Source organism: Fulmarus glacialis, unplaced genomic scaffold (assembly GCF_000690835.1).
Source record: "Fulmarus glacialis isolate BGI_N327 unplaced genomic scaffold, ASM69083v1 scaffold50330, whole genome shotgun sequence".
NCBI lineage: Eukaryota > Metazoa > Chordata > Aves > Procellariiformes > Procellariidae > Fulmarus > Fulmarus glacialis.
In genome coordinates this window covers 1-12,369 of record NW_009186785.1, presented here as the reverse complement: position 1 = coordinate 12,369, position 12,369 = coordinate 1, and the positions used below count along the sequence as shown (strand labels likewise).

At 42.2% G+C, this 12,369-nt stretch overlaps 1 protein-coding gene across 1 annotated transcript; it reads right to left on the bottom strand.

Moving 5' to 3' along the window:
• Positions 1-2,701: 2,701 nt before the first annotated feature.
• GPR161 (G protein-coupled receptor 161) lies at positions 2,702-11,102 on the bottom strand. Its single transcript, XM_009572587.1, has 5 exons — positions 10,663-11,102; positions 9,464-10,188; positions 7,838-7,942; positions 4,979-5,098; positions 2,702-2,949 (listed from the first exon to the last, which is right to left on the bottom strand). The coding sequence occupies exons 1-5, from the start codon at positions 11,100-11,102 to the stop codon at positions 2,702-2,704; spliced, it is 1,638 nt and encodes a 545-aa protein (XP_009570882.1).
• Between the last annotated feature and the right edge of the window lie 1,267 nt (positions 11,103-12,369).

The window sequence follows — 12,369 nt, the reverse complement described above, 5'->3', positions numbered from 1 at the left end:
GCGCTGGAACCAGCCCGGCGGCGAGAGACCGGCGCTTCACCCGGGGTGCGGCCCCGTCCTGCGGAAGCGGTTCCAGGTGCCACTGCTGCCAGGTTCATCCACTAAGTGCAGTATACCTTTAAAAGCAAAATATTTAAAAATAAATTTAAGTTGAAATAACAGTAGTATAAACAAAGACCACGGACCATTGGAAGCTGGAAATAGTTTTTTTTTCCCTTTTGTATTTAAGATGAGGAATACAGTTTTACAAAATGTGTGCATTTCTTAATTACTGCTTTTGTTAATGACAGTTCAAGTGAGATAATGACGCTGGTAATAACAGAATTAGGGAAAGGTTATAATGTGTTTAGCAAAAATATTAACAACATTTACACTAAATAACAGATTAGTGAAATTAACAGACAGCCAAATTCAGTCAGGGCATAAACTGATGCAACTTCCCGGACCTGCCTGAAGGCTGAATTTGGCTCAGTACCTGTGTGAAAAACGTGCTTTTTACACAATACTAACAATTTTGTGCTTTCACATGTGCCTCGGAACTTGTCCTCCTAAATTGACGCCGTTTTTGGCTAGCACCGGCTTCACCCCACCACAATGCATTCATACTCACGCATGCCCTTTTCATATTCAGCAACAACTTTGCTCAGCGTGTTTTGAAGCAGGAATATGAAATAAAAGGGGTGCGGATAGAATACTTCAAGCCACCTGAGGCAAGTGTATACCTTAAGGAGTGCCGAGTACTACAAGCAACTGTGATTGTAATGTTAATGATAGCAATAATGACCTCAGTGTAGGGCATTTCCTGGCAAATACTGGGATTTTTTTTTTTTTTAATGAGTGCCCACGGGTGCCAATTTATCTAACACACTAGAAGCAAAAAATACAGGAGTGAGGACCTCACTATTATTAGTCGTTTCATTCCCGTGCCGTTTTACTGGTCCGTAAGTGTTCTTGCTTTAACAGCCTGTTCTTAATCAGCAAACCATGTACTGAATTTTAAGCATGCAGTTAAATCTTACTTGGGAATGCAATGGGATTCAGTCTAGTTCATAAAGTCAAGCTGCTTTGTCCAGAGATGGACATAAGCTTGCACTGAAATATATTTCTGAGTTGGGATCACAGACAGATAGGATGTCTAAATACAGTACTGGACTGAGGCTCTGCCTCAAAACCAGTTTGCTTTTGTGCCTCTGAATAAGTCGCACACAGCCATAATTTAACAAGTGTACACCCAGTTTTTGCCCTAATGGAAACATCCTGCCCTGATTTCCAAACAATCTGCTGCAAAAACTCATACAAACCACTTCTGGGGAAAGGTGGAGGCACGGGGGAGCAGACACAGAGTAAACAAATGCAAATCCTTGGTCCTCAAGTCCATTTGCTACTGACACCCACCTCCAAGAAATCACTCTACTCATGTCTCCCTCTCTTTGAAATAAGCAGTAAGGCAGGGCTGTAACCCCCACAAAGTAAGGAAGGGGACAGCCCGGGAAGGCACAGAAAGGTTCCTCAAGCCAGGCATTCTCCTATGATCCCCTTCATCCCTCTTTTCGTAACAAACCTTTCCACCTTTGCAGCTTGTTTCATTGCCAGCAGCTTGACTGTTGCCGAGTTCCCCTTCTTTGGCAAGCAGGGCTGACCAACCCTCTCACAAAGGCCTAACAAGGTAATGTCCGTACAGTGCTTAAGAATATGCAAAGTGCAATATAAGTGCCAAACGTTCTTATTTTAGAGATTAATGAATTAATACTCCAAGAAATATATGCACTGAGGTAACTATTGCTTAAATACTACATTCCCTCACAATTAAAAAAAAAAAAAAACAACCCAAAAACTCAGAACCTCTCTCTCTAGAAAAGATGAATCCTGAATATAAAGTGGTAATGCCTTATTTATATTCTGTCAAGATTACCACAGCCGTAGAGTGCCCTTTCAGTAAAAGCAAAGCCAGGGAAGTGAATTGAATTGAAGTTCTCAGAGAAACTAAGAACTATGCATTGATGATTTCCTCAAATACCATCTGTCTGATATTTCAGGTCTGCTTCCACCCATTACACCTAGAGAAGCTGGTGTGTCGTAACGCAGAAGCAATGCACAATGCAGTTTCACATCTAGCATTCTGATGACTGAACAGCCAGAAATATCCACTAGCAAGGGTAAGTAGGACCATAATCTGCATGAGCTCTCTGAAAAGTTCAGGTTTTGTCCTTTAGCGAAGTCCATGCTCCATCATTTGGGAGTCTGTGACAGTAAGGCTGTATGTAGTATCCAATGCACAAGCTCCTATTAGAGCACTCCAGCTATCAAGTATAAACTGATTATTCTGGTGGTCAGACAAGGATCAATGCAATAATGAATTAAACACTGCACGTACTTTTCCTTTTTCATTCTTGTATTGGCTTTGGCCAATAATGAACCCAAGATTCAACAGACTAATGATCTGGTCGATGAAACCAAACCCTGCATTCCTATGCACTGTGTGATAGATTTAAGACATGGCACAAAAGAGTCAATAGCACCCTAACCAGTAAACAAACACTGCTGTAAAATGCTGATTAAGTACCAGAATTCAGCTGGTTTTCAAGTGTTGAAAAAACAGTGAAAACATCCCAGCAAGGTATCCTGGTTCTGTGAAAACAGTAACAGCTGTCGTAGGTCCCCCTTAGGGGTTTCATTCTGTTTTCTTACTCCACGGCTCCTGTCAAATATTCCCTTCATCGATGCTCTGCAACTGAAGTCTTTGGCTAGCATGGGGCCTGATAGCACGCCGTGTGTTCATACTGCTTCCTGGAAGAGTCCGCACAGGGAACAGAGCTCCTGGTAAAGCATCTTCCCCAAACAAACTGATTTTCACATCAGCTTCAATAGCTCTTGCTAAACTGGATGCATAACTGTCCAGAGATTTATGGACTTCGGCTTTTACATGAAGAACAGAATTCTTTGCAGCTTCTGGGGGGGGGAGGGGGAGGGGAAGGCAACATATCAGAAAATTAACAGTTGATCAGCATGGCTGCACAAATGCTTGAAGAATAATATTGATCTTTTTGTAAAGGTATGATCATGCCCTCTGCAAAATAACTACCTTACAGAGCGTATTTACCGATGATACCCAGGATTCCTAAGCCATTCTATGAACACAAAGCTTCAGAGTATCCTCGATAGATCAAGCAGAGAAAGATTGTATCTGATTCAAGTGAAAAAAATACAATCTAATGAAGCAAAGTGCTTATACATACATGTTTAACATTGAATGAAGTGTATGTTGAATGATTTTCTGAATCTGAACCTATGCACACAGGATTTATTGGTCTGAATTTGTACCCAACTGAAGTCAACAGCCTGGTTTCTACTTACTACCTAGAGTCCAGGATTAGGGACAATGGGAATTCTCTGGCATCAGGCAAGAATTCACACAGAATACCGGAACAGAACCTTTAATTTGTACTTCCTCTGCTGTAAGCACAACTTACAGCCTTACAGGGATTCTCAGTGCATTTGGACTAAGATCTCGCACTTCATTGACACGAACAGTGCTGTTCAAGAGATATTTTATAACATGTTTGAAGCCCAGCAGACACCAGACTTTGTGTTTATGGATTAATAGTCCCCAAATTCCAAGGGCTTCTTCCAAGTAGTGATTAAATCAGCTGTCTACCGTCCTTAGGCTTAAATTGGTTCCAGCCACACTGTGGGGACCTACTTCCGCTTCCAGTGGGGAAGTTGTAGAGCTCTCCATGCTAGGAGAGGTTGAAGACTGCAGTTGCAGACAGTAGTATACTTCTCCCTAACCTTTTATTACCTTGGATACACAGGCTCTTCAGTGTTGATGTAGTTGCTTTTGTAGCATCTATATATCTCTCTACCCACCAACATGTTGGGCAACACAGGTGTTCATTCTAAATGTAATCCTTCAATGAAGCTGCTGAAATAATTTAAAATTTCAGAGATCCTGAAAACCCTGAGACATACCAGGGAGAATTGCTAAACCTGTGGGGAACTTTTGAACTAAGACCTCCCTCTTTCACTGAACTGCACAAAAAAATGCCTGCCCCTACATAATCACTCCGAAAGATAATGGGAAATGTATGATAATATATTTGTCCAAGGAAATAATCAGCTCGTGCTGGGATGAGGGCAAGAGTGAATTTTGCCAAGATGTTTGAAGAGAAAATTCCACAGAAAGTATCTTCTCATTATTTCAGAATCATAAAAATCAGTCAGGTTTTATTATTACTTGATTCTTGAAGACATTCTGCTCATTTTTGTACTGTCCACAATCATTTTTTGTTTAGTAAATTCAGTTATTATCAAGTCTTCTAGTCCCTATTATTGTTACTATCAGCTTAAATTAAATTAACTTTGCCATATTTTACATTTTGCTAGCACAGAATCAACAAGTGAGTTGACTGAAAAAAAGTGCATGTGGTTCATCTATTTTCACCCATATTTGCTGAGAAACATACTCAGTAAAGTAAATGAAATAAAAGTTAAATTAAAAAAAGTGAAAAAGAATGAAATTGTATTCAAACCATTAAAGTCTGTAAATGGAAGAATTTCAAGTCTGTGAATGACAAAATTGAGAGGAGGCAGCAAACGAGAAACACTGGGATAATGGAATCAAAGTATGAGGGCATACTTTGCCCTCATACTTGCGAAACAGAAAACTGTTCCCTTGAGGAACAGAAAACAGACTGCAACAGCCACCAGATGAGTGGAGTTGCAGAGAGGACACTGCTGTGCAACATAAATGATGTGTATGCAGGGAATCCCAGCTTCTGACTCGTCCTTGTCTGTTGCTACTTGAGAACTGGAAGAAAGACCTGATCTTACTTTCTGATGTACCTGCATGAATGATCAGGTATGTCAAGGTGAACAGTGGTCAGATACGTTTTAAGGCAATTCTGAAGGTTCTGGGAGGCTTCCTGAAGCAGGCAATGTAGTTGGTTCTGAACATTTCCATACTTACCCCTAAACCCACCTTTAATTTGCTCTACTTCATCTTCAAACGTCACTGAACTCCTCCTTCGAGGAGGACAGATGCAGTGTGGGGCATGAGGGCCATCTGAGCTATAATCTTCAAGCAGCATTGCATCTGTTCCTGAAACAAAGCAAGACTTCTCAAGCAAAACAGACTAACACTGGGATACAATATTTAAGTGGTGGCAAAACCTTTTCATTCTAGAGCAGTTCCTTAAAAAGATGTCTAAACACAGCTTTTGTGAGTAAATTTCAGCTTGAATTAAACACTGCACAGAAAATGAATGAGGTCAGAGTTTTCATTGAAAGGATTTGGAAATCTTTTCTCATTAGCCATCTAAAACCTCAAGCAGCTCTAAAATGCGCAGCTGCAGAGCTTATAATGTCAATAGGACAGCAGACAAAGGTGAAACCTTACCTTCAGTAAATAAAGGGTGAAGTTGAGGGCATCTTCTCCCATCTCCTGATGAAGACAAGAGGCTAACAATGGCTACCTGAGAGGCAGACAACCATAGCTGCCAAATGTCATGCTTGTAATCAGACTTGGATGGAAATCTGAACTGAAGACTTTTTCTGTTCAATTTAGTTTGTCTCTAATAACCTATTTTGACTTTCTTGAAGTGTATTTTAATGGGGAAAAATCCCTTGCTGGTTAGGAATGATTTTTGTCTGATGGGTCATTTTTTCAGTTTAGGAGTAATTTTTTTATTTCACCTCCCTGCATTTGCTTTGCACCTTTCCAATATAAAATAGAGTTTACAAGCACAAGGAAATTCATCTAGGCATCTCTGCAATACTTTCACACAAAGAGCAAGACCACAGCCTAGTCACCCTTGCGATGCTGGTCTCTCTGCTGTGTAAGGGAGAAGCGGAGCAAGCATTTCGGGGAGACACTAGAACAGTGCTGAGCGAGCAGTCCTCAAGGAAGCTGCTGTTCGAAGACACAGCTTGCACACACTCGATACTTGACACTTTACTATCAGTCCATTTACTCTTGTGGTGTGACAACAGGCCTAGGATAAAGAGCCTTTGCAGGTTTCGTAACTCCTCCAAATGGTGGCTTTACATCCCTCTTCACCCACTTGACTGCTTTTGATCCCCAAATTTATTCTTTTTGCAATAAGGAGGTGTTCCGGTGCCCATTTTACAGAAAGTGAGACAAAGGCATGGCTGGGGGCATACCTCTAGACAACATACTGCTCCTTAGGTCAACTCTTTGCTGACAGTTCATTGTCATATAGCAAAGTGATAAACTTTTTAAGGTGAAACTTGTGTGTTCTGTCATACACCTCCCTCCAGCACACAAGAAAGAGAACAAGCTGCTGCCCTAATACACAGTCCCAAATAAGCTAACGACTTTCTGTGCTGTTCTGTGGATCAGCTGGGTTTGAGGCTGTCTACTGAAAACAGAAGACTCTTACTGAGCTCCAACGGTACAGAATCCACCTCAGAAACACAGTGTGCAATGAAAGGGTGGCACTAGGAAGAAAGAGATACGTTCTTCCATGTAGCAGAATTTTAGTGCGTTTTTTCAAATGCAGTAGTTCAGTGCATTTTTCCAAATAAGGCTAGTGAAGAGACTAGTCTCTTGTTCTTACAGGGTAAATTTTTGTCCTTGGAATAATTGATATTAAGGCAGCATTTCTAGCAATCAGGACTCTGGTCTCCCACTTCAGTATTTTGTATACAGTTGGCACCACTTGGATTTTTTCCTCTCCTACTACTTCATCTGTTTTTCACAATGTGAAAAGCCCAGCTTCTGTTTACCAGGGCAGATAAAGTTGCAACTGCATTGCAGCATCACGTACTGCAGCAGGCAGCAATGAAGAGAGACTAAGATTTTAGTTCCTGGTCTTTACTTCCTCACAGTAAAGGTGTCGAGTGAAACAGTATTTCACAAGGGTGATCACTGTGTACCCATTCCCAGGCTATGGACTGTACCCCCTCCATAACAAACAGTGGCACTTCTAACAGCATTAGGTATGTGTTTGGTTTGTTCATTTGTTTCAACTGCTCAGTATCATTCCTCAAAAGATGGTAACACAGCATCCTCTTAACTGAGGCAGGTTTACCAGGATGCCATTCTCCTTTATTCCATATGGCTGCAGAATACCCACAACAAGGCATAAAACTACCAGCGTAAAACAACTACCAAAATAAATCCCAGCTCCATAGACTTCCTTTACAAAAGTAAGAAACAAACCTCTAACACCAAGCAAATGTCAGAAGATCACCCTCTGGCGTCTCTAGAGCAGAAATACTCTTTAAAATAACTGTAGCGCAGTTAAGGAGTGGTAGCTGAATTAACTACCAGAAAAAATCTAGCTACAGTTCTGGATAGAAAATTACCGGCAGAACTCTATTTCCCTTTTCCAAACCGTCTTCAGTTGAGACATCTTAAGTAGTGACGCAATCATAAGCTGAAACAGTCCTAAGTGTTTATGTTTACACTGCAGGATGAACAAGAGAAGGTCTCTAACAAACTAGGAAACAGAGAAAACACATTCTCCGCTGCACTCTGTTGCTCTGTTCCTTGTGGATACAGGGGAAGTCCCTGAAGAACGATAGAAACTAAAAGCAGCGATAGAAACTAAAAGCAGCGAGTCCTGTTCCCAGGACACATTATGAAGGGAGGGTCATCATTCCTTAGAGTAAACAGTATTTTGCAAGTAAAAATATTGAGAGCAAGGAAGGAAAAAAGCAACTGCAGCAGTTTTGCTGTAACAGCTGGAACAGATGCTTCATGTCATCCATCCACCAAAAGACATCTGTGTGTAAATACAGACTATCCCAGACAGTTCTGCCAAGTTACAAGTGCAATCTTCTCCCCAAGAAGAGAGAGCAGGAGACTTTTAGTTACCTGAATCCTGCGAGCAGCTGAAACCTGTGTCTCCTGTGCTGCTGCTGTTTCCTAATGGCCGCCCACCTGCCATGAGGGCAGTGAGATGAGGAGATAGTCCCAAATCTGTAAAAGAGTTTAATTCTCATCACACAATGAATGTTTAAGGGGTCTACAATAGTAAAGACCTCTTCCCACTCCACTGCCTTATTTACTATTTTATGTATAAAACTCACTTTGCTGATCCAGAGGGCACAGCATCTGGACTTTCAATCTTAGAAATCCAGTCAACAGCTTTCCATATGGCAAGTCCCCTTTCTACCTGCACCATCTCCCTCCTACTCTTTTTGCAATTGTATGTGTTGTCAGCCAGCCAGGCTGAACACAGAGCATATGCACTCAGACAGATGGGGATATTTGCCAGACACCTTCTAGAGAGAGAATAACCCGGTAGCCACCAGCAGCTGTGACAGGCCATTAGTGTGGCAGGAAGCTCATGAGCAAGGCTGGGGCACTGAGATACCTGGCTTCTTTCAAATCCCCAAAACAAGAAGGGAGGAGTTTCTAGGATTCTTACAAAGGTGCTGTCTTTGGATCCCACTTCAAGATTTTGTGGGTTTGATTGGGTGTTTTTTCCCCCTCCCTATTAGCCTCCAGCTAATACACCTGATAAATTTGAAGCTGTCAGCTTCTTATCGCTTGGAAAGAGAAAGAAATTTCCTGTCTACTCCCTCCCACTTCAGTTCCCAATGTATTCATCCATAGCATCTCCTGGATACAGATTTGCCAAAGCTCCTGCGGCTTGTGATGTGGCTGAAGCTGCAGAACTCTCATCTAGATGGGGGTCTCTCCCAGTGATCCCAGGTTGCAGAAAAGATAACAGATGCCTTGCTGCTCTCCTCTTCTTTCTGCATTTTAGATCTTCCTTCCCAATTAAATAACTTCAGTTCCTGCCTCTGCATGAAATATCCCAAGGGATCCCATGAAGATGTCCTATTTTTGGAAGCTTCTGAACAGGACCAGGGAAATGATCAAAAATCAGAACTGTGTAGCATTGCTACTTAAAAAAAAAAACAACAAACTGAGCAACTGAAGCTCTCAGCCTGCAACTTGGGGAAACATCAAATAGTTTTACTTTTTTTTTTTTTTTACACAGTTTTACTTTGTTTATGATCTTTTCTTCACAACCATTAATCCTAAAATCTGAATTTACAGAAATAGTAACACCAGTGTAACTATAGTGAATCTCAGAGTTGTAGCATAAAGCCAGGAATCAAAGAACAAATGCTGCAAAATGTACTATTGGTACTGCTGAAATCTGGATAACACAAAACAGTAGGCACATGAAAGGAAATGCTTGAGAGAGAAGAAAATAAATGATTTTCATTAACCTCATCACTAAGTCTTCTCTGGCAGAGAAAATTTTACTAGAGTAGGAGCAAGATGTTAACTCTTAGAGAAAGAGATTAACACAAAAAAAATTTCTCCTTTCAAGTGTCTATGATAACCTGAACAAAAGACTGCTGAAATCTCCAGAAACATCCCACTTTGTTTACAGAGCCCTGAAACACACCAAGCACACGCAGACATTAAGCCTCGCTCTTACTGGTATTAAGGAAGAGTGTCTTCTGTGGCCACACGTCTTACCTGTGATCCTATTGGAAATGCTGAATAACCTCGAAGTCCTATGCCGCTGAACAAAGGACTCGCGATAATACCGATCCCCAAAGCACATTCCTAGTAGTTCCTTGCGCACTGTCTTGTTCCACAGTCCATAAATAAGTGGATGGCAAATGGCACTGGAAAAGGACAACCATGTAGCTAATGTCTCCAAGGCAGGGGAAATACTATTTTTTCCCCAAAGTGCCTCTGATGTAATTACTACCATGTAAGGCCCCCACGTAATCACAAAAGCACCGATGACAACCAAGATGGTTATGAAAGCTTTGCACTGGTTGGTTGAGTAGACAACCCCTTGGAAAGCATTCCTTCGGCTGCCAGAAGAGGACGTGGAGGTGCTGGAGTTCTTCCTCCCGTTCCTCTGGGAGTCCTCCTCCACAATGACAACGCTACCACAGTGGATTTTGCGGGCCTTAATCCTTGCCACGCGGAATATGAATCCGTAGCAGATCATCATGACCACAAAAGGCAGCAATGCACACCAGATCTGCCAAAAGGCAGTGTACCCAGCCTCTTTATGCCAGGCTGCCACACACATCCACTTGAATTGGTCAAACTCCAAAGATGACCAGCCGAAAAGGGGAGGGAGGCAGCCAATAAGGGAATGTAGCCACACATACACAAGAGCTACCACAGCTCTGTTGCCTGTTATCTTCATCGGGTAAACCATCGGGTACAGGACAGCGTAGTACCTGGTGGACAAGAAAAGAAAGTGTCAACAGGAGCACAAAAGACGTACGATAAAAAAAAGTGGGCTCAGGGACCCTGTTTATAAAAATAATTACATGTAAAAATACGTATCGTTGCAGGCAAGACTGTAAAACTTGGCTGAAGGCTCACATGCAGCTATTAAACCTGTCCCTACGTGTGAGTCCATGCTTAGGGTATAATCTGGAATTTTAAGTCATTATTTCTTGTTTCTCAAATAGTATGTTATACCATCAATAGCTTTAAAAAACTCTAGATGCATGTCCGCATTTTGTATTATTGAAGACATCACTTTCTTCTTTTCTGTATCAAAATTTCACAAGGGGCTGAAGGAAAAATGACACAACTGTACGCAGCGTTATCCACTGCAATGCTTCTCAACTCTACGAACAGCCAACGAGTCACTCTATGGAATGACTAGGCAATTCGTTACGATTCATTAGAAAAGAGCTGCTTACCGGTCTATAGCTATGAGTCCAAGAGTAAGCATGCTGGCTGAGCTGATCAGCATGTAGAGCAGGGCTGAGAAATTGCACCAAACGACTCCGAAGATCCATTCCCGTCTGATGGAGCTGGTGACAACAAAAGGTAGCACCAGTACAGAGAGCAGAAAGTTGGAGAGGGTCAGGCTGAACACAAACTTGTTGCTCAACGTGAGAAGGTACGACTTCCGATAGAGGGTGACGACAATCACCAGGTTGCCCAAACAGATGAAAATAGCAATGACGATTATAGCAATGGACTCTGTTACTCTGACCGCCCCATCTTCCTGCGTGGTGAGGTTCCTCAGGCCCTTCACATTGCTGAGGGAGGAATTGCTGCTCATGGTCAGAGCGTGCAGAGCTGGAGCAGCCAAGACATGCTGAGCAGCTAGAAGCAGAACAACGCTCAGAAACATTCAGGCATGATTTCTTCAAACTCTCTCCAAAGACTGGAGGCCTTTTTGCCTGCGTTAATTAAAATTTAACTGTAGGATGCAGGAAACCATTTTAGATGGGAAAGCGAAGGGGCAGGAAATTGCCTATGGGTACACCAAAAAGGTCAATGACAGAGCCCAGCCTAGAACAGGGAGGAAACTGTCTAAAAGACAAAAAGGAGTGGAGGGGGGAAACAAAGAAGAAAATTAGCACATTTTACTTGAAAATTTTCTAAATATCTTACTCGTTTCTAAGCCATACTTACCAGCTGTGCATCTCACTCAGTCCCTTTATCTAGGCTGTGAAGAAACAAAATGGTCACTATCAGTCTTTGTTTCACTCTCTTTAAAAGAAGTAACTTTTTTTTTTATTCTGCCTGTTTATCCTGATTGTTACCTTGGATTCTGCCTATACAGCATTTGCTGGTGGTCTCTGGATGCCTGGCTAATCATACCCTGCTGACTCTTTCTTAACAGTTGCTTAGTAACATTCGAAGACTCAGGGACCACTGGACATACTCTCCTAACATCGCTTCCCCACGTTCATAATCACCTTAGCTACAGCGGTGATTCTATTCTACTGACAATACCAAAGGACTGGGGGAACTGGCTTTCCGTCCATGAGGTTCAAAAGACACTTCCTTGCATTAAGCTGTGGTCCACCCTACAGAAATGTTTGAGAATCTTTAACCCCTGACTTCTCAGTGTTGGCATCCATCCCACTGACTCACAACCTCGTTTTGTTAAACCTCGGCATTTCTCCCAATTCCTTAGCAGCCTTTTCCCTGCTGTCTCCAACAAACACTCCTACCTACTTCATTCAATCCTTCACCCACCTGCAGGCCAGCACCTTGAAGAAAAAACACCACCAAAAATGCAAATATGCAAACCAGAAAACTAAAGAGTCCACCAATTAATATAAAGTTGATATTAGCATTTCTTGGCAATTAGGGACTCCGGGAAAGTTATCTCAGCTAACTCTGTGGCTATGCCCACCCATCGCTCCCAAGCGGCCAGGAGTACTCACAGAAACGCTTCCGTCTGCGCGGCTGCTGTGGCCTCAGGCAGCAATGTCAGGCTGGAGAGACGCGTTTTTTCCATTTTTATCTGTGCTTTCCTAAGAGCATAATTAAAGACATTACTGGGCGATGCTTTGTAAAACCTAACTTAGCTCTTCTCGAGCGAAGCTGTCTGTCGGCTGTTTGCAGAAGTGCTTCTCCTCAAGTTTCTCTCTGAACATGCCTGCACC

Coding starts and splice junctions, on each gene's coding strand:
- GPR161 (XM_009572587.1), bottom strand. CDS start 11,102: ATGTTTCTGAGCGTTGTTCTGCTTCTAGCTGCTCAGCATGTCTTGGCT. Junction 7,943..9,463: donor CATTTCCAATAGGATCACAG/GTAAGACGTGTG, acceptor ACTCTTTTACAG/ATTTGGGACTATCTCCTCAT. Junction 5,099..7,837: donor CAGCTGCTCGCAGGATTCAG/GTAACTAAAAGT, acceptor GCTTTGTTTCAG/GAACAGATGCAATGCTGCTT.